Raw genomic sequence first — 25,208 nt, 5'->3', positions numbered from 1 at the left:
AGAGAGGCCGTCTCGTAATCAGAAGGTCACCATTTTGCCTCCCGGCCCACCCATGTCTACATGTCGAATTGCATCTGAGCAAGTCACTTAACCCCTAAGAGCTCCCCCTGAGTGCTCATCATGACCATCTGAGCAGCCATCAGCTGGTTGAAGCTGAAACTGAATACCCACCTCCCCACCTGAGTCCTGACTGCTTTCTTCAGCTCTTAGATCTCCCCTGGTAACTGATGCCTCTTTCGACAAAACAAAAGCTGTTTCTAGAGGGGAATTTGTGTTTGATATTAATTCCACAATCCAGTTTTAACTCTGACATAATATATTGAACCTTATTATATAAATTAAAATGATCTACAGTATGTATTATGCTGTAGTTTTATAATAGGGGGCTCATGAATTGATAGACATTTCCCTCTCTCTTGCAAACATCTCTTCTGGTTGTTGCAGAATGAGCTGGCTTGTATCCCCTCAAGCTCTCCATCAGAGCAGTAGGGTTTTATGTGAAACCTCATCGCAGATTAGGATTCTACATGGCTGGAAGTATTGGACAGTGTAAAACTGATTCTGCTGACAGCGCCTGCGGACCTAGCCATTAACAAGCCCTTACTGTTCCTCTTTCCTCCTTGACCAACTTTCCAAATCAAATCTCTCTCTCTCTCTCTCTCTCTCTCTCCCCCTCCCCTCTTCCTCGTCCTGCCAGCGTGTACATTTCAGCAGCGATTATGCTTTCCTGTGATACAACACCCCCTCCCACCTAACACTGCACCAGCACAAAAAGTTAATCAGGCAGGAAATAGACATAAGAGAACTAAAGGACCAAAGCGAGACTGAGAGCCTCGGCAGCTGGAAGCTCGACTTGTTGTTTCTGCATCCACCTGAAACACTGTGATAATGAGTATGAAAACACAGGTTTTTCAAATAGAAAATGTGTGAAGTTGTAAAAATAGTCCTCTGTACACAAAATGTCATTTTATTGCTCTGGACCAAATTTGACTCAACAACTTTGTCTAGAGTTGACCAAGGGCAAAGATTGAAGGACCATTATATTTTTAATTTAAAATGTGGTGTTTGTGTTAACGGGAGAATCAAATCAAAATGTGTGAATATCAACTCTGCTGTAACAAAGTTACAGTAGAAAACAGAGAAGATGCCAGAGGCCAACGGGTGATACCTATTAAGATGTACATTTTACGCTTTGACAATGATGGAAAAGCTCATTGATTGATTCACTCAAATAAGCTTTTGTTTTGTTGCAATATCCAAATTTAACCAGAAGATGTTCCAATGTCCTGGACACATTCAGCACTGTCTCTTTTTTGACCCTGCCAGTGGGTTTTATATTAAGCTAAACATCTTAGATAGAGGGATGTTAGAAAAGAAGACTAAATGTTTATTGATACAATTAGACCCGTCTAAAGGGACAAGTAAATGTTGAAATTGTGTTTCATTCCAATTGAATTGATTGATATTTTTAATTGAGAGGCAGTACGAATAATTGCCACTGTTCTTTTTACATGCAGCACTGGAGTACCACAATCTAAACACCTCGATTGCTACCAGAGACTTCTGGGTTATCACAGGTAGGTAGGAGTGCAATTGTTTCACTTCTTGTTTCTACTATATTAAGAACAGCCTCTTCTGAAGGGAGCAATTTTGTTGCATTTATATGCTAATTTAAAAGCTATTCCTGCGATCTTTGAACGTGAACAATTATTTCCCAAAGTTAGACAACCAAGACTAATCTGTGAGAGACTTTGTGGAATCACTGATACGTTTGCTTTCACATTACATTCAAATTATTATATAACTATATAACTATATAACTATTGCTACATTAACTGCACAAACTGCCAAGACCTTTTATCTGAGAGAAAGTACCCATAGAAATAGCCACACGGGAATTCCCACAGGTTCATAAAGCCTCCTGTTATTAATGATGTAGCTCCAGAATAAAGGCTTTGCTTTCCTCTAACTAAGGCCCTTTAACACATTGATTGCCTAGATCGAGTTAATTCGTTTTTCAAATCCATCGCTTGCGTGCCGCAATTCTGAAGATCGAGTTAACTCGTTCTTTGGAATTTTCATTGTTTAATCTGTGATCGCGCTATTCTGTTTATTTTTCATCATAGGTTTCGTTTTCCACTTACATCACACACACCGGGATCCGGTTTCATGACGCAGATTCCGTTTCCGGTTCTCTTTTTTTTTCCCCGTCATTTTCGCCAGAATAGGGAAAAACACGTTTTTTTCACACGGTATAAAAAACGAAGGCACAGGGGTGAGTACATTATGAATAAACTCTGGGAGTCAATGTGTTAATTGTAGTGTTTGAGAGGGAGGAGGTGATTTGAACTTGACTTCCATCACACTACCGTGACCTCCCTAACCTTTAGACCAGTGGTTCTCAAACATTTTCATGTCATGGATCCCCAAATTGATATGTATCTGTTCACGGACCCCCATTTGAAAAGATGTTGTGCCAGGGATCCCATAAGAGAAGATTAGTGTTGTTAAAAACTTTTACCATGGCCCCTCTGACCTGTGGGCTACCTTTAACCTGACCTTGTAACCTCTGTCTACCTTTAACCTAAATTCTAACCTTCAGGCAAACTTTAATTTAACTTCTAACTTTCAGGCTGCTTTATTACCCCTGCACATCATCCTAGATAAAATGCACAATGTGACTTTATTCTTTATTTACCAGGTGGGTAGATAAGTCCTTACCCATCTATCACCTCCTCAAACATTTGACCTGCTGACTTTGAGCTTTCATTTCTTAATTACAACTTTATTTATTCTCCATCCTCCTCTTTCTTTGAACCCCATCTGTTTCCCCCACACATTCGTCTTACTTACTCTCTCTCTCTCTCTGTCCACCCATTTTTACCGTATACCTATTTTGTCATCTCCCTCCCTTGGTTGGCAGTGATCCAGGATGTGGATAACTCCAGTTTAGAGGGACACTATCAAAGCTTTGCCAGTCTAATGGAGCAGCGGCTGGCAGAGCTGTTCGTGGTGGCAGGCCAACAGGGCACTCGGTTCAGGAGAGCCACTACCGTGGGCAGCTACACCGTCCAGGTGGGGGACTGGATGTGTCCGTGGATGAATGAGCACTCATTCTCCAACATAATATACGGTGCAGCAGGGGTCTTCAACTTTTTTCGGGCCATAGACCCCTTAGCTGTGAGAGAGATGAAGCAGGGACCCCCACCATCACATATTGTATCAAATTAAACTTTTTCATTGATTTCATAGATAGCTTCATAGACTTCATAGACTAGATTCATGTTAATGTGAGTTTTCAGTTAACCACTTAAACCCTCAATACTTAGAAAACGTGTACTTGGTCTGCTCTTTTCCCCCCCACTACACCAAACCTCTTTGCCGAAAATAGCCGATCTACAAGCTCACCTGCGAGGCGTTGTGAGCTTGTAGATCTGCTATTTTCGGCTAATGTTCCCCTAAGAATAGGGATGCTACGGTTGAAGTGGTTAATGTGAAAAACTGTTCCTATCACACAAAGATTTGGAGGACTCCATAGGGGTCCCGGACCCCCTGTTGAAGACCCCTGATATAGTGTATCCCTGTTTACTTTACTTTATTTGTTTATTTAAACGGGACACAGCATATTAATGAACAATACATTACAATGCAATGTAAATTGCAAAGATGCTAATTAACACCCACAAAAATTAAAACAAGCAGATAATAGAGTACGTTACATTACATTACACAGGGAAAACAAAGCATAAATATAAAAACAGAGGTACAAAACAGGTACAAAAGGTGCAAAGTATCTATTTAAGGCTAAGACTAAAACTATTTTCTACTTGGCTCATACAGTAGCTGTGTTTTAAGTTGGCAGAATCATTTCAGATTTCGATCATTTATATAATTTATGTGCATAATAGTTCATGGTCAAAAACTAAGCCAGTAAAGGCACACACTTAAGCTCCTTACACAACGGGGGCGATTTTTTCATGCGAATAATAATAATATTAATAATAATAATAATTATAAAGTCAATGCAAGCTTCCATGGAGCGAAAAAGCCGAAAAAAGCGCCTTTTAATTATTCGGAACGACTCCGAATTTTGCGTATATTCGCATAATCGCCGGTGTGTAATGACATTTAGACACACATTTCTGCATATATGCATGCACATCAGTGCCAATTCCTAAATAATTGGGGAGATTTTCTTTAGCTTATCTGCTAACTGCTCTTCAAAACAAACCAAAGGTTGAACATTCAGCAAATATCTGCAAAGTAGTTTCTTCTCTCCACGGTAGTATTTTAAGCATTTTCTTTCAAGTGAAGGTGAAAATAAAGTGGCTATCATCCTGCATTCCCATTTTACCTTGTTCTTGGCTGAAATTGAATCAGTATAACAATAATTTAAGCCACACTCTGTCAACCATTGGTTAACCTGTTTTGTTCCAATCAGATGGTGAGCATCAGGAGGGTAGCAGGGTTGAAGAACCCAGCAGAGATGACCTACTACGTCCAACAAAATGGTGTTCCGCTGCCAGGCACATCCACTGCCAAGGTCCTAAACACAGTGGATTCTCAGACCATGGCTCTCACTCTGGGATATTTTGTCCAGCTGCAAGCAGAACGTAAGAATAGCCCACTGCCTTCCATCAGCTGACTAGTAGGCAAGCAGGGAGAAAGACAGACTAGCACACAGACAAGAATAACATGACTGCTGCAGGGCGTATAAAAAAAGATAACTAAGATGTTTAAAAAGATCTTTAACTTCCTAATCTCTGAAATGATCCAGGTGGGACATGGTTTATTGTCTCCGCCAGGCCGAAAGGCATGGCGAGAGATTATGTTTTACCCTCCGTCCGTCCGTCCGTCCGTGTGTGTGTGTGTGTGTGTGTCCGTCCTTCTGTCTGTTAACAGCTAATCTCCGCCACCGTTGGCCCTGTCGCTGTGAAACTGCGCACACACACTCCCTGGATGCCACAGCAGAACCTCTGCCCCACATTTTTCAGATCAGCCTGTCATAGCGCCACCATGAGGCCGACCTTTGCAAAACACATTTATTGCTATTACTCCTACAGATTTTGTCCAAAAAACACGCAAATCGGTACACAGTATCTCTATAGCCATGTGATCAACACGGATTTGTCTGATTTTCCATATTCCATCCTGATTGGCTAAAATTGTCTTCCAAAGTAATCAGGATTGGTTCATTTGGAACAAAATGCCTCAAATCAGGCACGCAGCATGCGATTTCAGTGAAATTTTCCTCAGAGATTCCCACTTGGCCCAGGAAGAAATGCCACCCTTTTCACATTGGCCTGTTATAGCGCCACCAGCAGGTCTAATTTAGCAAACCACATTTTTGGAACAAAATGCCTCAAATCATGAATGCAGTGTCCGATTGTCGTGCAAGGCCTAAGAAGAAATGGCACCCTTTTCACATTGGCCTATTATAGCGCCACCATGAGGCCACAATAACCTACCTGACCTGGCGGAGACTTGTGCTCCGAGGAGCACTTTTTCTAGTTTGAACTGCAGTGCTGTTATTTGCTCTGTGCGTGCGTGCGTGCGTGCGCGTGTGAGTGAGCACGTGCTGTGCGTGCGTGCTGTACGTGCGTGCCGTGCATATGAGAGAGAGAGAGAGAGAGAGAGAGAGAGAGAGAGAGAGAGAGAGAGAGAGAGAGAGAGAGAGAGAGAGAGAGAGAGAGAGAGAGAGAGAGAGAGAGAGAGAGAGAGAGAGAGAGAGAGAGAGAGAGAGAGAGAGAGAGAGAGAGAGAGAGAGAGAGAGAGAGAGAGAAAGAGAGAGTATATAGATGGAGATAGTGTATTGCATTCTCTTAGTAGTAGATTGTCACCACAATAGCTTAATCAGTCACATTGTATATCAGGTTGCTCCTTATGCACTGGTAGAGTGGGTGTAACTGATGATCTTTCAGGATTCACATTGTACTTTCAATGAATCTCTAAATTATGAATGTTAAAATCCTGTTTCCCATGATTGAGCAATCACCATCAGGTGTATTGTTGCGGTTTATATAGCCTAAGCCTAGTACTGCCTGATTTCTTATTCTACTTTCTGATCTTGAAGAAAACCAGATGGCTGAAACCTCATAAAATAAGAAATGCATACAGTATGGAGTTGGAGTGTGAGACATAAATACACACGCACGCAAGCACGCGCACGCACACGCACACGCACACGCACACGCACACGCACACGCACACACACACACACACACACACACACACACACACACACACACACACACACACACACACACACACACACACACACACACACGCACACACATTGATTTAATGCTTCCTGGGTTGTTTTTCTGCTCTCAGCTGTGGTCAAGAACCCCCCTAACAATCTGTGGATCATTGCTGCGGTGTTGTGCCCCATCGCTGTTGTCACCCTCATCATCATCATCATCACAGCTGTGCTGTGCAGGAAGAATAAGAATGACTTCAAAGCTGATGCCATTGGCAACCTTAATCCTCGTGCCAAGGTACATTCACTCACTCACACACGACCCCACACGCACGCACGCACGCACGCACGCACACTGCGGTAAAATTCTCTGTGGGAATGTATCCATTTGTAATTCTGTGAGTGTACAAATACCTTTCATTTGTACACTCTCAGAGTTAAATGAACACTCAGGATTTTACAGTGTACATACACCTTTACAGCAAGGTTGACAGGAGAGAGAAATGGATATATTATGACATGCCTCTTTGACACGGTTCCTCTTGTTTTTCAGATGGCGTATCGACGGGACGTGGGATATTACCACCAGGTATCTGATGTTCTTTGTGTCTCCTGTCACTACAAATCCGTCAGTTACGCTTGTGGCCTCATCCAGGGCACCAGCGCTGGGGTTTGACTGGCATGCCGGGCATGATGAGTTTATTCTCTATGCCAGTGGTCCTCAAACATTTTCATGTCAAGGAGGACCCCTTCCTGCGGACCCCCATTTGAATATATTTTGTGCCTGGGACCCCCATGAGAGAAGAGAACACTTGTAAAATCTTTTAGATAGTAGATCTACAAGCTCACAACGCGCCGCAATATGATGCATTGTGAGCTTGTGGATCGGCTGTTTGTGAATAGCGTGAGAACATAATTTTGCTGAGGTCCCTCTGGAACCCCCTCAAGGATCCCTGGGGGTCCCCGGACCCCACTTGAGAACTAGTGCCCTCTACTCAACTAACAAAGTCTTAGTAGACATTCATCGACTATAAGCCCTATACACTCTATACTCTGTAGAGAGCTTCACAGATTTTGCAAAGGTTGCAAAAAAAGAAAAAAGAAATACACAGGGCATTTCATAGAATGCATATCAGGCATTTCAGAATACAGATCAATGAGGCCAATTATTAATTCTCCACCCATATGGGTTGTATGTGAAGTAATGCAGTATACTATAGATTATACTCCACCTACTTTACTTGCTTTGACTACAGTAAATTCCCTCATGCATGCATGCTGCTATTGTAGGTCTATAATCCTCTAGATGTGTATACACTGAGCTCTCTAGGATCAATATGCCTATCTAATCAACTTATTGCAAACCTCTTTTATCTGAAGGTTGTTCTATGGAGACATATTGTACATGCTAATAGGATTGTGTGTTTGAGATGGTTTAATTCATCGATGACATGCCCTATTGAACCTGACTGTTCTAGAGTGTGGCTGTGTGCTTGTGTATGAGCATTTGGATGGTTCTGCGCATTTTTGTTAGTGTGTGTGTGTACATACTGTACGCGTGCGTGCGTGCGTGCGTGCGTGCGTGCGTGCGTGCGTGCGTGCGTGCGTGCGTGCGTGCGTGCGTGGGTATTTTTGTTTGTCGGTGGCCGTAGCTAAGTGAGAAGACAGGCCACCTTGGAATCAGAAGGTCGCTCGTTCGCCCACTGGCCCGGTCAGTCCATGTGTCGAACTTGTCCCTGAGCAAAGACACTTTTAACCCCTAACAGCTCCGCTGGTGCTGTGTTAATGGCAGCCAAAGTCTGACGTAATTTACACATCCTACCTGGTTCGCGGTTTTCCACCCCCGTTCTGAATCCCCATAGACGTCTTTAATATCGCGTCAAATAAGAACTGTGTTCCAAAAATAAACAAATGATCCCGGCGGTTTGACTCTTATGGATATGAAGCATCAACTGACGGTGAGAAAACGATAATGTTACTTCCGCCGAATTAGTTACATTTTCGCCAGAAACAGACTGTATCAAATATAACTGAATGACTATCATAAACGATACAGAGCCTCCTCCCTGACAATATCGCCGAGACAGTTTGTTTATTTTTGGACCACAATTCTTATATGAGACGATTCTAAGATGACCCAATGTTATTCTCCATAGAGAAATTACTTTACGAACCAGGGGATGAACGAGTGACGTCAGGACTTCTGTACTGTTAGGATAGATTATTGTAGAGGACAAATTCTATGTATGTGCAATTGTAGTGCAGCAACAACAACTAAGGAGACACATGATTAATTAATGGTTTTATGTACAGTTTATTGTTGTATATGCATATCAGTATAACTGTTATGCATGTATGTGTGTTATCTACTGAAGGAACAAGGTCAGGTGTTAGTCTCATTTAAAATTGGGACAAGCAACGCCAACTGAACTAGATCTAGTGATACCCCATTAATCTTTCCCATGGCTATAACTTTAACCACTTAAACCACAGCATCTGAATTCTGGGGAAAACTCTCGCAGAAAATAGATCCTCTGTTTTCAGTGAAGATATTTATTGTAGGGCTAAAACAGAAAATACACCAGTATACAGCCCTGAGGGACTCCGGTCAACCAACTTTAATGCTACATTTATGTTCAATTTGATCTCAGGAGTCCTGTGAGAAAGTGACTTTTTTGGGGGCAGGAGAGATATTGTACTTCGAGGTTCAGGCATCTACCAGTCATCTACCAGTGCCATCATGCTATTAGGCCTACACTTATGCAAATGTAGCAAGGTCCCAGCACAACATTGCCTGATTATGCTCAATAAGATTTTATAATCTGAATTTGACACAGATGACTTTAAAACGTTAAAATGCTGGTATGCAGTTGACACTTATGTATATATCAGATGTTCTATTTAGCATATTTAAGAAATACAGGTAGAATGAATACAACACCTGTAAAAATGTGTCTATTCTAAGTTCAAAATGTCTGTGATGGTGCTAGGATTATTTCCAATACATGATTTCTTAGTACAATTTATCTTTAGATGTAACACTTTTACCATGGAATCACACTCTGTAAATCAGCTATGACTTTTAACTGTGAAAATGTCCTCGGTGTGTGCTTGTGTGTGTGTGTAGGCCTATTATACTGTACGTAGAAAGAGTCAGGGGAATATCATATATTGATTTAGCTGTGGCTTGGATACATTGAGGCAGTGATGTGTGACTGACAATTTATGACACTGTGAAGAGAGCACTGCTGAATCTTTTACGTTAAGTGTGTGTGTGTGTGTGTGTGTGTGTGTGTGTGTGTGTGTGTGTGTGTGTGTGTGTGTGTGTGTGTGTGTGTGTGTGTGTGTGTGTGTGTGTGTGTGTGTGTGTGTGTGTGTTAGAACTAGAAATAATATGCATTTGATTCCTTTCTACCTGAATAAGCCTACCCTAAAGCCAGACCCATGAACGATATTTGTGCCAAGTTAAGCAGTTGGACTACCGGTCTGCTGTGGGACGCGCACGCACGCACGCAAGCACGCTCGCACGCACACACACACACACACACACACACACACACACACACACACACACACACACACACACACACACACACACACACACACACACACACACACACACACACACACACACACACACACACACACACACACACACACACACACACACACACACACACACACACACACACACAGGTGGCTATGAATCTCATCTCTCTTCCGCCCACGGTTAGTTATTTATTGAACATGTTGAGTTTGGAAACCAAACCATCTATCTGTTGCGGTCAGATCCATGAACCCAAGCACAAACACAGAGACGAGACACATTAAATATGAACAGGGTTTGAATAAAGCAGAAGGAAGAAGGGGAAATGGCAGAACAGGAGGACAAGCAGGGCAGGCTAGCGGGGCAGGCTGGGTAAATAGGCAAGCCGGGCAGGCAGGGCAGGATGGTCAGAAAGCAAGCAGGGCTAGCAGGGCAGGTAGGACAGGAATGCAAGCTCACCTGGCAGGACAACCAAGTGGGCAGGCAGGAAGGCAGGAAGTGGGTGATTAGATGGTAAATGGGAACCGGACAGTGGAAACTGGAAACAAGGAGATAGCAGTTTTAATTGACATTATTGCAGGGAATACTCAAAGTATAATGTAACATGTCTGTGAGGGCAACTGATGTGAGTATAAACTATGATCATAATGAGTGGATTGGAAGCTGGGGTTTAACCCATTCAATCCGGGAACGCATCTCTGTCATTTTAGATTTCTTTGGCTATTCAAAAATCACACCCAGTGTGAAGAGAGTGGTGCCTATCATGAGTTCATTTCATTAAGCTATTATTAGCCTAAGACTGGCCCCCAAGTATTTTTTACTCAATTTAGTAACTTTCAAGTGCTTTGACTTGAATGAGTTACTTTTTACAGACTGTGTGTGTGTGTGTGTGTGTGTGTGTGTGTGTGTGTGTGTGTGTGTGTGTGTGTGTGTGTGTGTGTGTGTGTGTGTGTGTTGCACTCCTGTTTGTGTATAATTAGTGTAACTGGTTGCATCTTTGTGTTGCAATCAGCCGCAGCTGTTGAGGTCATGCTCAGGTCGTGCTCATACGGACACCCACCCGGACATAACATACGGACACCCGGACACACAGACAAAGTCAGTCCTTGGAGTGGCTAGCACCACTCAAAAATAGCAGATATACAAACTTGAAGATCTTCTATTTTTGAAAGATCTTGAACATTTGTGCAAATCTTTGAGTATATATTTTTTAAAGCGAGCATTTGTAAAATAATGTGTTACAGGGACCCCCAGAAGCAAAGATTTGAGTTACAAATGTTAAAAAAATATATATTCAAAGATTTGCACACATTTTAGCTATGAGCTTGTATATCTGCTATTTTTGAATAGCCAAAGAAATCTAAAATGGCAGAGATGCGTTCCTGGATTGAATGGGTTAAATACTGCATGGTGATGATGAGCTGATAAACAGCAGGTGTGTAGGCAGAAAAGGATACATGGATGAAGTAACTCCGGGGGGGAGCCCACACACATACACATAGACATGTCAGGATATACAGAGACAGGCACAGGCTAGGCGGAAGTGAAGTGCGTAACACTATCAAGACACAGCTTTAGAACATTAATCTCACTCATGTTGCCTAAGTCATTTGGACATCTCATATACGAGCCGCATACGTGAGTTATTTTGAGGTGTCTGTCTAGGTGACAGTATGCTGTACGACAGGCTGTGCTGCCTTTATCTCTGTGTTCCTGCCTGCCTGTCTGCTTCAATTTCCTGTGAGCATGGGAACAAGCAAATTCTCCTGGTCATATATTCAGATATTTAGTTATTTAGTAGATTGTAAGACTTTTATCTCTTTTTCCTCTCACCCAAACCCTATACCACCCACCACTTCACTTCCTCAGCCAGTCCAGGGCTTTGACTATGCCAAGCAGCACCTAGGCCGGCAGGGAGGGGATGCGGAGACCCTGCCTGTCACTCAGGATACCCTGGTGCTGCCCCTGCCCATCCGGGATGCATCCCACTCCCTTGAAAAGACCCTGCAAATGGATGGAACTGCCAACAAGAAGAACCTCACCGCTGACTTGCGCAAAAGGTAGCGCAACCTCTATGCACCTAACCTGTGTACTGCTGTTTTTGGCTGTTTTGGTGCATGCTTCTTTGACCTGTCATGGAAGGCAGTGGTTGGTTTGTTTCCAAGATCATGATGCATCTTCTATACAGAGAAGGACAAACACGTTTGTCCTGATGAAGGTCTAACGACCGAAACGTCGATTAACTAAAGAGATTATTTTTTTCAAGTTCCAGACAGTGTGTCCTCTTTCGTAATGAAAAAACATAGAATAGAATCCAGTGGCTTCCACTAAAATCAAACTAACCACGGTATGCTTTTTAAAATGGTTGGCAGTCATGTTAAGTATATTGTGAGTTGTAGTCAGTGGGCTAAATATGCCACAAGGTCCTTTACATTTCAAGATACAAGTTCTCCATAGGACATGATGGAAGTGATGTGTCACAGTTAGAGTAGAGGTCACCTATTGTCACACGGCTGGCAGTTGTCTGAGTATCTGTATGAAATGCAGCTCAAACCAGCTATTTCATCATGTTACATTTATCAATCATCATCTCTTTTGACAACAATGTGTGGTCATCTCCATTAATATTTTAATCTTATCTAAGTTAAGTTAAAGGCATTCCTCTGATGTCTGGTTGTGCCAATGGTTAGCATTTGAATCACGTCTTTTTGAAACACTGAAGAATATTTTAAAGCTGCAATCCTTAACTTTTATGTTACATTCGTAATCCTGGTCTCCCGCATGAGATACCAAATTTCAACCACTCATCCAAGATGCAACCCCTGCTTGGCTGGGGAGATATAGCTCTTATGGGCTTCAGTCAGTATATGGGCTTCAGTCAGTAATATTTGCCAACCAGTAGGTATCTACATTTCTCAATGGAAGAATAGGAAGACCACCTCCAGCCACTGTAGATGACATACTAGTTATATTGTATTAACATACTCTAACATACTCTAGTCCACAGATTGGTTGATTAAATTCCGGATTGCAGCTTTAAATTGTCTCTGTTTCTCATTGCATTTTCACATTCACAAGGCATTTCCTACAGGCTTAATGTATCTTTTTATTAGCGGCATACTTTCTTCCCCCAGAGAGTTTGAAAAGTCCCAGACAAAACGCTGTCTGCATGTTAATATGCATCATACCCAGTTGTCTCTGTCAAAGCTGCTGACAGTTCCAGAGCTCATCGGGTGGACTTTAAGGTCCTATAAGGGAATATAGAAAACACATGATTAGTATTTTCAGTTTGTTTTGTTTGTGTGTTTGTGTGTTGTGTGTTTGTATGTTGTTGTAAGGTGATTTCCATAGGCTTCTCGGTTTGAAGACCAGTCAGACTGTATGATACTGAATTCCACAGCTCTTCTGTAGCTTCAACTCATGTCACCCCCATGCTGAATAATAGGGAGTCATTAAGAGGGTGTCAGTATAGGCAGGTGAAATTGACCATTCACCACATCCGGCAGGCAGTGAAGCCATTTTGGTAATTGATGTCCATTTTAAATCATCTCAAATTGTTATCGAGGGGCAAAAAAAGGCTGTAATTTTTCACAATTATGCAAGATAATGATAACCGAGTAAATGGATGTTTCAGCGGCGGGCAATCCATATACTGCAAAAGCTACCAAAATGATTTTTGAGCTTTGCTGAGGCAACAACAGTTTTTCTTGGCCTTGAATCTATTTACTGTACTTTCTTGGCAGGCTATTTTGTTATGCAACAACAATTTCTTTGCTTTAGACCCTATAACCACATCTTAGGTTAACAGAAAGAAAACCTATTAAAATGGTAAAATGACTCAGAGACAACTTTCAGTTAAATAATTGCAAAAAAATAAGTTAACTGATTGACATTATCCCTGATAGTCTGAGTAATCATACCAGGAAATGATTTACGTGGTCCAGCGAACCAGTGAGTGAAACAGATTGCTTTTCAGATAATTGTAAATACTAATGCCCTCAGTGTGCTGTTGCAGAGACAGAGAAAGAGAGGGAACTCTCTTTGTAACTTCCCTTTGAAGTAGATGAAAAGAAAAAACAGTGAAATAAAAGTCTAGCACTAAAATGCCCAACCACCCCAAAAAAGTGAAATATGAAAATGTCCTTTACACACTAACTAGGTGCTTGATACACACGGCATGTTTTAATATACAGGCTCTGAGCATGACAAGGAACATTGTAAATCACGCTTCAGTGGGCGACGGAAAGACACAACAAGAGTAGTTACTATTCCGCTGTCTCTCTGTTGTGTTCTCATTATTTGCAGACTGTTAGGGGACAGACAATGCTGCTTTGATGTCAGTGTCAGCCCCTTGGTCCTCTGAGCAGGGGGCTTGATTAACTCCTGTAGAAGCTGTAGAACTGCTTTTGAAGCTGGTCAAACAGTAATTGGCTAAAGTATTATATAAATATATATAAGTAAGTTCAATAAATGGGAAGTCAGTCTTGCTTCAACATGCACATTGTCTTGCACAATGTCTATGAAGCACAGCCATGCTCATAGAACATGTGCATGTAGACTAGGCATAGGCAAGCGCACGCACTTTATACACATACAGTAAAGAGACAGATGCACGCAAGCACACACACACACACACACACACACACACACACACACACACACACACACACACACACACACACACACACACACACACACACACACACACACACACACACACACACACACACACACACACACACACACACACACACACACACACACACACACACACACACACACACACACACACACACACACACACACACTCACACACACACAAGCAATCTGCACGAAACTTTTTACACATGAACTTAGGACCTTTGCCGACAAAACGTTAGCGGCGTATCTACTTATATAAACGAGGATTGACTTCCGCCCCGCCACTGACGCCATACCCACAGCTCTGTTGTCAAGTAAACACAACACCGACACAGCACATCTCGCCACCACAGTAGCCACGGCGTGTGCGCTGAATTTACGGGTGGCGTAGGCCACCTATCATTGCTCACTATATATTTTCCACCTCGCAACATAATTATTTCCACTCACCACATTACGGATAAAACGGAAGGGGAAACAGCTTCGTACCGTTTACCGTGCGCACCACCGACACCGAACGCCAACGGCTTTAGCCGAAACAACACGAAGCGGCCGCCATTTCCAGTGATAAGCTTAGACTTTAAATGTTTTACAGGGGCCAGTTACAATTTGTAGCCACATATACAGTACTGTAGGTGCTCTTTTAGAGATGTTTTTGAAGGAGGGTAAAGGAGTCTTTTTTATGCCTGCTGGTAGAGCATTCCACATTCTGGCGGCATAGCAGTAAAACTAATTTGACCCCATTTTTGTGATGAAACTGGGCACTGTTGTTGGAATCCTGTTATTTTATGGGAATTAGTGGAATATTCTACATTAACATTTTCATTGTACAGTTATCTCCAGTTGCCTCTGTACACCACTATTTGGCAAAAAAACATATGATACAAAAAGGCTGACTATCAGGAAAACTCGAGTCCAGTGGTTCCCAAACTTTTCTGGATCAGAGCCCACTTTAAATATTGTGAAGGCCCACCCATCTGACCACTTAAACCGACAGGCTGCATTTTTAGAGCATGTTTATTTTAATGATCAGTCAATCAATGGTGTTTTGGATCAAGGGAACTAACCCAGTATACTTTTAAGTTCATATTTATCCGTATTACAGCGATTACTCCTTTTTCAAGGTTTTAGATAAAACATACTATGACTTTAAAAAAAAAACTTTTATTTCTTTCTTTTTTTGTATGACTCTTATCAATAAAAGCTTAGTATTTTGCCAATTTTTGGGAACCCACTTCCCAATTGTCTTTAGAACAAAGGCACTGCCTAGCAGGGCTTAGAATCATGGACATAATACTTTTGGTACATTAATGACTGTGTGAGACTGGACTGTTGGTGGGAGGGAGAGAAGGAAGGACCATGGAAAAGGTGAGATTGTTAAAGGGAGGGGATGACATAACTGGGCTGTGAGCCCTGCTTCTCACCGCCTCTCTTGTTGCTATGGTTACTTGCAGCAGGTTGCCGAGTGAGGACGGTTCCGTCATCAGCAACGAATCAGAGAAGCTGAATTCCGGCAGGGGCTTGACGGTGCAGAAAGTCACAGCACAGCAGAAACTGACAAAAGAGGAGCCGCGTAAGAGGAACGGTGTGTAACACATGCACACGCACTTTCTCTCTCTCTCTCTCTCTCTCTCTCTTTCACACACACACACACACACACACACACACACACACACACACACACACACACACACACACACACACACACACATTGAGGTGCAAAATGCATTTTATTATCCAATCCCTTTCGACACTTGCATGCATGCATATGCCATAAATGCGCCAAATTCCTCCTCTCCCATTATCTGTGCATAAAACACTCTCCAGCCTTCCTTTGTTTCTGGTGCACTCAGGTACCCTGAGAGAGGACCCGTTGCCTCTGCAGCTCTTTTTATAGCCAGGAAAGGTAGCCACTCAGCAGTGAGCAGAGAGATGGACCTGATGATGAATATACATGAGACAGACACTCTGCTCACAGGATACACTACCTCAGAGTGGTGGATGCTAGGGCTGGGCAATTAACCGAAAATATAGTAGAACCAATAACTGACTTATAACTGAATAATCAAGAAGGCAAGGTTTTTATATATATATATATATATATATATATATATATATATATATATATATATCCTTATATATCGTTGAAGCAACACAAAAACAATCGTTTTTTTTATAATTGATTAATTGATTAGTTGATTAACCACTTAACCCTGTATTATACTTTATTGTACAATGTGGCATTGCTAAGCTGTCAGCTTATTGATCTGCTATTTTCACTACATTTAGTAATCGTTCATTAATCGTAATCGAGGCAAATATTTGAAATAATCGCAAAGATTGATTCAAAGTCATATCACCCAGACCTAGTAGATACTGTCACACACAAGCCAAAAGCAGGCACGCATGCACACACACACACACACACACACACACACACACACACACACACACACACACACACACACACACACACACACACTCACACTCACACTCACACATATATGATTGCAGATAATACTGTTTGCAGATAGGTCATGGAAAATCAGGCATCCATTTCATCCCGAGCTCACATAACAATAGCAATAGCAAGTAGCAATAATATTGTTTGCATTGTCCTGGAAGGGAAGTGATTTTTAAGATTCTCAGCAACTCAAGTAAAGTGCTCTATGAGGTAGACTATATCCACTCATATACTTTATGTAAACTGAGTCTGATGCCAAATTCTTAGGGCAGAAGTGGCCTCTGCTGAACTCAGTATAACTATGTTTTTTCAAGTATTTTAGATGAATGGAAGTTTATTCATAAATTACATTACTCATACATTCAGCAGAACTGTGATTATTATGGTAATTGCAGTGAGTGAATTATTAATCAGTAGAGATACATTAAAATTTGCCAGATGTAGGATAACGAATGCAACCACAGAGTCTTAAGTCTCCACCAGTAATGGAGGTGTCTTAAAAGGTGTCTCTGTGACCTGCCTGCCACCTCATTTAACTGGCAAATCCGTTTGATAGAATCTCTCAGTGTACGTCATAGAGAGCAAAAGTGACCCTGTCTGTTAAATATTCAGCTCTGAGTGTGTGTGTGTGTGTGCGTGCGTGCGTGCGTGTGTACGTGCGTGCGTGTGTGCGTGTGTGTGACACTGACTGAGACAAATGAGAGAGACTGTCTACACAGTGTTCATTTATGCATTTGTAACTGAGAGCGTACAAATGTAACCAAATGGGCGCATAGGGGTAAGGGGCGTAGCCACGGGTGGGCATAGGTAGGCCTGAGCCCACCGATTTGTTTTTTCTGCCCCCCCCCCCAAAAAAAACAGCAAAAAAACACACATTATCCCGCACGCGCATTCGAACCGCGCGCGCACATGGTCGGGGTGCACGGTTCGCGCATGCGTGCCCACCCGCTCCTGCTTAGGCCCAGCCTATGCTAGCGTTCTGGCTACGCCACTGATAGGAGTCCATTTGGTTACATTTGTACACAGAGTGAATACCGATGATTTTACTATGTAAGAGACAGACAGGCTGAGATGCTAAGTAAATATTACAGTCAATTTGTTGTGTCTTTTTCTTCTCCAGTGTCTGAAGTTCCTCTTTGTTCTTCAGATCCATATGACACCTCATCCGGCTCCTTGCAGCTCATTTCCATAAAGCCCATGGCAGCTCAGCCCACCTACTCACGCCCTGCCTCATCTGACCGTAGCCAAGACTCAGCCATTCTCAATGGAGAGGTGAAGACCGTGCACACACGCACACACGCACGCACACAGCCCTAACCTTAAGGGCCACAAACACATTTTTATTTGGTGTGAAAGGCTTGCAATCTAAACCAAGTGCTGTATTTGGATTAGATCGGTGTAGTGTGCACCATATCTATGGTGTGCACATTAGGATTTAGGATGCTACCTACATTTAAGTGGCCGTCAAAAAAAAAATGTGCACAGCATCGTTAACCTCCCAATACACCATTCAAATCAAACTTTTTTATACATTTTAAACAATCAAAACATCAACATAAACATTATGCATGTGCACCCACATAGCATAAAAAAAGCACAATGAAATAGATACAATGACCTCAGGTAAGATCAAAAGCCAATGAAATGAGTCTTAAAAAGAGATGTAAAAGCCTCAATAGACTGAGCACTGCTAATGGTGAAGGGCAGGCTATTCCAGAGTCTAGGAGCTGCAGCAGCAAAGTCACGATTTCCCCTGCATTTTAGCCCGGTTATGGGAACAGTCAAGGGCAGCTTGTCAGCAGACCTCAATGCTCTGACTGGAGTATAATTGTGCAAAAGTTCAGATAGGGGCCAGCCCGTGTAGAGATTTATAAACAAATAAAAGCACCTTAAAATGTATTCTAAAATGTACTGGGAGCCAATGAATTGCAGCTAAAATTGGGGTGATATATGTCACTGCACAAAGTGCACATACTCCTACGGGCTGGGGCGGCACCTGTCAGCAGGGAGCGTTGGGCAGGAGGAGTAGGACGGAGGCTCTACGTCCTCTCAGTGGGGGCTCCTCACTGGCAGGTGAGTCAGTAGGATACAACAGCAGTGGCAATATACAGTACATAAGTGTGTGGGGAGGAAATAATTGACATGGACCTGCCGGTTCTCTGAATTTTTATTTTTAAATTTTTAAATCTGTCATGATTAATTGACCACATATATGAAGATAAACAACTCAATTCTATCCAAACGATATCTTAAAAGTAAATTCCGTGCCTCAAAAAAGAAGTTTGAGAGCGTTTTAAAGCCGAAAATAAGAAGTGAAGGCACTCGCACAAACAACAATGGCTGCCGTTCGTCTTTTGTCGGCTGCACTCAGGCTGCACTCGCCTTCATTCGGGCTCACTTGAACTCGCCACCTGATTGGCCAACTGTCGCTGTCAATCACAGAACGATGAGCGACGACGCTGATAGGCTCGTTTTTTTGGTAATACGCTAGATACGCCCATACAAGCCTTCATGCCAGACTCACTCCTGGAATCAAATGAAAATGAGATTTCCGGAGGGAGGGTTTACCAGGCTAGGAACATCATTGGGAAGTCTGAAATTCCAGTGGTACAATACATTACTTGGGTACAAAATAAACGTATTCTTCAAACAATTAAATTGTAACCCTGTGAAGCTAGTAACAATTAGTTCATTTTACTGTGGCGGGCCTTCCCTCCTACTAAATTTATAATTCAAAGAAAAATTATCATGACTTACTTTTGACTCTGCTTCAAAAGGATATGTTTTTTTGGAGATGTCATGAGATATCAACACTACTCTAAGTATTTGCTAATGATTGTGATGGTGGAAAATACATTTTCTTCCCAAAGCAAGCTCCCTTTTTAATGGTTCTAAGATAAGATTTCAATGCGCTTATTATAAAAAAAAAGATGCTTCGGTAGATGAAAAACACATCAATTGAGTGAAAATGAATACCCTTTTCACCTAATTAAGCAAATATTATTTAAATGTCTCCTTGTGTGTGTACAGGCGAGCATGGCTTTGAAACAGAAGTCAGACATTGAGCACTACAGGAACAAGCTGAGGCTGAAGGCCAAGAGGAAAGGTTATTATGACTTCCCCTCTGCCGATGGCAGTGGCAGCAGCAGGGCCTTGGCACAGAGACAGAGGCACAGCCATGAAAGGGCACCTGATGAGCATGGCAGACCGCTGGAACCTGATGACGACCGAGGGTCCACATATGTCAAGTCTCGCAGAAGGTGAGGAGAAGCAGGGGCCCGCATGTGCGCTTTGGGGATTGACTGTATCTGTGTGCAAAGGTGGAATAAGCTCACCACTTAAAGGTAAGGTAAGTGATTTAGTTTGGTTAAAATAAGTGTTAAATAGCTCTATATTCTGATAGTACTCATTGCTATAGAGTGTTTGTTCAGTAAAAGGAGTCTCCCATGTCTCTCCAGCTCTTTATTAAACAGAAAATGCATTTTCAGTGCTCTCTCCTGACTGGCTTAAAGTTTGTCACCTACAGTACCTGAAAATATCTCTGCTGTCCAGCAGCAACCAGCTAACTCCAAAACGCTCATTTTTCAGGAAATGAAGAAAACCTTATATTTTTTTAAACAAAGCAAAGTTTCAAATGGGTCTATATTCCCAAAGCCTAAAAATGGACCTCCAAGCTCACAATGCATCACAACGTGTGAATTAATGCCCTGATGCTTTATGACACTTATTATATAGGCCTACAATTATAAATAGGACTTTAAATATTACAATAACTTCTGCTTCTAAAAGATGGGTTCACAGAGTTGGAGTTTGAGTAGAACTAGCGAGAGAAATGCTATGAACTCATTTTTTGTTACATTGTTCTCCTCATTAAACACTACATAGATTTTAGAAATAGAATTACTTGTTTTCATAACATTAGCGTCAGTACTAAGTTTGATAAACAGGTACACTGCATAGTTTTAACAGACTACGGGGAGAAAAACCCTGCCGTTTAGTTTATGTGCTGCTCCTCCTCTGCCTGTGTTCGCTCACTGCGCAGTGCGCTCTGCGCTGTGCAACGGCAGCAGGAGAGGAGAGGGGGGGAGTTGCGTGGTTTTGATGGACAGTTAGAGGATCCAATGGAGTTAAGAGGTTTTGTCAGAGGCGCTTTTTAATACTTTTTTGTTTTACACAGACGTAAAGGGTGTTCAATAGCGCTGATTTATGAAAATGTTCATTTTTCAGGAAATGAAAAAAAGTGGAGTTAGGAGGTTTTGTTCATCATTGATAAGAACAGCTGAATGGACCTCCAAGCTCACAATGAGGTTGGATGTCAAAAGGGGGTGGAGCCTGGAGTCAGCAAAACCAGCTAACTCCGGTGGAGTTAGCTGGTTTAGCAGAAAGTTTGAGGATCCAATGGAGTTAGCTGGTTTCGTCAGAAGCGCTTTTTAATGCTTTTCATTGGTTCAATATATTATATAATATATGTTTTTACCAACACACAGACGGCAACTCTAAAGAGCTGGAGAGACCCCTGTGACAGAACAAACGCTCTGTAGCAATGATTACTATCAGAATATAGTACTTTAACCTTTTTAACAAAAAATTATAATAACAAAAAATATCACTTACCCTACCTTTAACCTCTTAAAGCCTATATACTCCTCCAGAGGTCTACGCTTGGCCCCCTCATTTTTCTTCCTCTACAGCAAATCTCTATGTTTGCAATGTGTCTCAATGCAATGCGTTGTGAGCTTGGCTAGTTGTGAGTTGGTTATTTTTGCTAAATGTTTGCGTGTTTTGACATGCCCAGAATAGGGACGCTGGGGTTAAAGTGGTTAAGTGGAGGTAGGACTAAATGCCATTTGACATGAAGATAGAATGTGTATTTCATAAAATGCCACAGGTGATACGGTATGCATATCATCCCCTCATCCATGCAAGGGGATGATATGCTCAGCCTGTGTCAGTGTCTAATGTACTAGATCAGTCACAATGTCAACTCTAATGTTGTCACTATGCAGGGCTAATCACCCCAGAAGAGAGATCCATCAGGCGTGTCTGATTAATATGATTCTGATCCTCAAACGCAGATAAGAGGATTGGCAGCTTGCTCTGAGCTGCTCTGTCCGCTGTGCTGGTTACTGTATGTACTGCTTATGCTTTATAAGAACAGACGAGGATGGACAGATTAGTTTATTACAGATTCAGGTCAATCACACAATATACATTACAACAAACAAACATACAATCTATTCCATACCAGATTACCATTTACGATATGCGCTGCTTGTCCTCAGAGAGGAATGCAGCATTTCAGCGTTGGCTTCTGTAGATGCAGAGCTGGATGCTGTTGTCAGTTTCAATGTTTCACCCTCTATTGAGCTGAGATAGGGGTTTTAACCACTGTAAATATACTGTGAATTTGCGCACATCTGCTATTAATATGTGTATGTGTTTGAGCGGGTGCTTCATCACAGAGATATGAATCAAATATACTTGTGCTCACTGAAGCGATGATTCTTCCAGAGCATGCCATCTGATAGGCATCTTGTACTCTCTAATTTAATACATAATGTTTTGTTGTGCTAGTTGCTTTATCAATATTACATTGTGATGTGTCACACTGCCCCCACTCAAGAATATTGTTATTGGGTTGACTCATATGCTGTGGCCTTGATAGTCTTAATTGTCTGTCAGTACTTGGCGAGCACTGGAATGTGTAATATTATGTAAAACTATTCTGCCAGAGAAAATCTTTTAGGTCCTTTGAGATAAAAAGTTTCTTATTACGTAAAACTGTTTCAAAAATTATCATTGAATGAGAATGCTGAAGAAAAACGGACAATGAGGATGATGTGTTAATGATGATGTGTATAGTGATATGAAGTGTGTCTTTAATTCAACACTCACAGACCTTTTGAGCATTATTACGTTAGATGTTGCCTCTCTGTTCTGTGCCTGAAATGAATCTGAAATATGCATTGTCAATTAAATTGACTTATCATTCCTAACTTGATGACACATGGCACGGTTAAGAGGACTAACCCTGATGCCTTTTACTCCAGGCGTGCTGGAGCAAATGCTCACAGTACTTCAAAGGATTACAATGAACAGCTGGCTCAGGTCTGATGTGTACTAATGGCTCACTGTGGTCTAATTGGCAGGCACTCCCAGGTAGGTCAGCCAGCCTACCGTAGCAGACAGAGTCTGAACAGTCCCAGCCCTGGGGGAACAGAAATGGACCTGCTGGTGATGAGGGAGAGACCCAGGAGAGGGATCCGAAACAGTGGCTATGATGTGAGTTGCACTATGGGCGGTTTCACACTATGGTCCCGGGTGCGCACCCCAGACTGCTTGGCAGGTGTCGTGCTAGTGTGAATGTTGCGTATCGTTCCCCGAAACGGATCACCGTTCCGTTCCCGAAACGGATCACCGTTCCGTTCCCGAAACCACCTCCGGAGGTAGTCTCGGATCCGAATCATGCGTATTTGGGTACGGTACGCTGCAATGTGAAAGCAAGCGTACCGTTTGACGGAAGTGGCCCGCTATTTGTAATAGGTGACGGTATATAAACTCGACAAAAACAGTCAACAAAAACACGTCGCAGATCAATCCACAGGGGTTCAACCATGGCCGGATCCCGCGGGTTAATTTCATCATTAAATTATAAAATGAACCCGCGGGATGATGAAAGATTTAGTACCGCATCATCCCGCAGGTTAATTTTATCATTAAATGATCAAATGAACCCGCGGGATGATGCGCTAAAACCTGCAATAATTATATATAAAACATTTCTTTAAATTATATAAAACATTACATACAGAAATAGAATGAGAGCGCGAGAGATAGAAAGAGAGGCCGTGTCACGGCCATATAAGGACAGCAACAATATATATATATATATATATAGTATATCTTGTGGATATCTTGTGGAGTTTCTGCTACTATGCATCCCAGAAATATATAGCTTATTGATGTACTTTATTTAGACATGAGACATGAGAAACAGTACATGGGAGTACAATTCACAATACAAGGCCTTTTCATAAATGATATATTTTTGTACTTAAGCTGTCGTGAAAGTTTATAATATTTAGAGAAATGTAAAGTTTCAAATACAAAAGTAGTAGTAGTTGTGAAGGTTAGCAAACTGGACATTTAGACTGAATGTTTCCTGTATCATCATCTTGCGCTAATGCACACAAGTGTTTCACCAGGTTTTATTTGTGTTGTTTCTCATAAGCGTGCATCCGTTGTCCGTCAACAACACAGCAGTCTGTGCCTTGACTTCTGTGCGCTCACTGGGTACATCCACACACGCCCGTACGCTAGCGTGCAACGGTACGCTACGTGACGGTAGCCCCGTCCACTCCCATGTTAAAAAAAAGACGGAACGGTACTTCCGGTTTTAAACTTAATATGGGAGTGGATGGGACCTCCGGCGTCCGTACGGCAACTTGACGGAGATGTGTGGATGCACCCACTGCGCTGTGCGCTCAGTGCGTTGACTCTCTCCCCAACCCTATATTTATGCGCGACCAGCACAAACATTGTCGCATAGTTGATGACGTCTGTGTCCACAGGCGAACCACTACTGTATGTGCATGCCGCCACCTATAGGATCGGGGGTATATATGCAAGTGTTCTCTGGTGCGCAAAGATCTTGGCCAATGTGAATGCAGGCCAGCTGGTAGAAGCCGGACTCGGGAACGGTTCGCATGCAAACGGACCCAGTGTGAAGCCGCCCTATATCACACAGACCCTGACCCGAGCTGGATGGTACAAAAAGATGATGCCGTCTAGTCGTTAAGACTGTGGCCCCCCATGGGGTCTCTGCACAAAACTAACAGACCATAATAAAACCTTGGAGGCAATAATAAAGTCACATTTACATTGTCAAACTTGCAAGATGAGGAATGTACAGTATCAAGAGCTGTCTAAAAGTATGATGGATCAGTTCACTCAAGAGTGAATGCCCTTCGTTGACCTCGACAGGCTGCTGTCTGCCTTTTAATGGGAGCTATTTGGGTTGCGGTGTCATCATCACTGAGAATTGAGAATCCAACATATTCAGCCGACATAATGATTTCAGGTCTAGCACAGCAGACTGAAGAGAACTGGTTCATTTATTATTTATTAAGATTCATACGGTATTTGAAATATATAATGCATTTCAAGAAATCTGATTTCCTTACTCTTCTCTTCTTCGATTCCTCAGGGACAATGCTGTTGCTGGGCACAACACATGCAGTCAGAATATTAATGAGGGGCTCCATAACCACTTAAACCCTATGTAGTGTACTTCATTGACCGTGGTCCCACAGGGATCTGTACTTGATAGCTTTTTTTTTTCCATCTGCACCGAATCT

At 42.2% G+C, this 25,208-nt stretch overlaps 1 protein-coding gene across 1 annotated transcript in view; it reads left to right on the top strand.

The window, feature by feature from the left end:
• The window catches only part of kiaa1549lb (KIAA1549-like b), a gene marked incomplete at both ends in the record, with an annotated part of 84,629 nt that overhangs the window by 49,109 nt on the left and 10,312 nt on the right, over positions 1 to 25,208 (top strand). The window contains 10 exons of the mRNA XM_084055119.1: positions 1,518 to 1,577; positions 2,924 to 3,075; positions 4,442 to 4,613; positions 6,334 to 6,497; positions 6,753 to 6,788; positions 11,616 to 11,806; positions 15,842 to 15,972; positions 17,999 to 18,123; positions 19,882 to 20,111; positions 23,001 to 23,133. Coding sequence (XP_083911245.1) covers positions 1,518 to 1,577; positions 2,924 to 3,075; positions 4,442 to 4,613; positions 6,334 to 6,497; positions 6,753 to 6,788; positions 11,616 to 11,806; positions 15,842 to 15,972; positions 17,999 to 18,123; positions 19,882 to 20,111; positions 23,001 to 23,133 — 1,394 coding nt within the window. The remainder of the gene's footprint in view (positions 1 to 1,517; positions 1,578 to 2,923; positions 3,076 to 4,441; positions 4,614 to 6,333; positions 6,498 to 6,752; positions 6,789 to 11,615; positions 11,807 to 15,841; positions 15,973 to 17,998; positions 18,124 to 19,881; positions 20,112 to 23,000; positions 23,134 to 25,208) is intronic.

This window comes from Gymnoscopelus microlampas, assembly GCF_963454915.1.
Source record: "Gymnoscopelus microlampas genome assembly, chromosome: 1".
NCBI classification, from domain to species: Eukaryota; Metazoa; Chordata; class Actinopteri; order Myctophiformes; family Myctophidae; genus Gymnoscopelus; species Gymnoscopelus microlampas.
The sequence above is the reverse complement of the archived record's forward strand: the minus strand, read 5'-3'. Positions and strand labels throughout refer to the sequence as shown.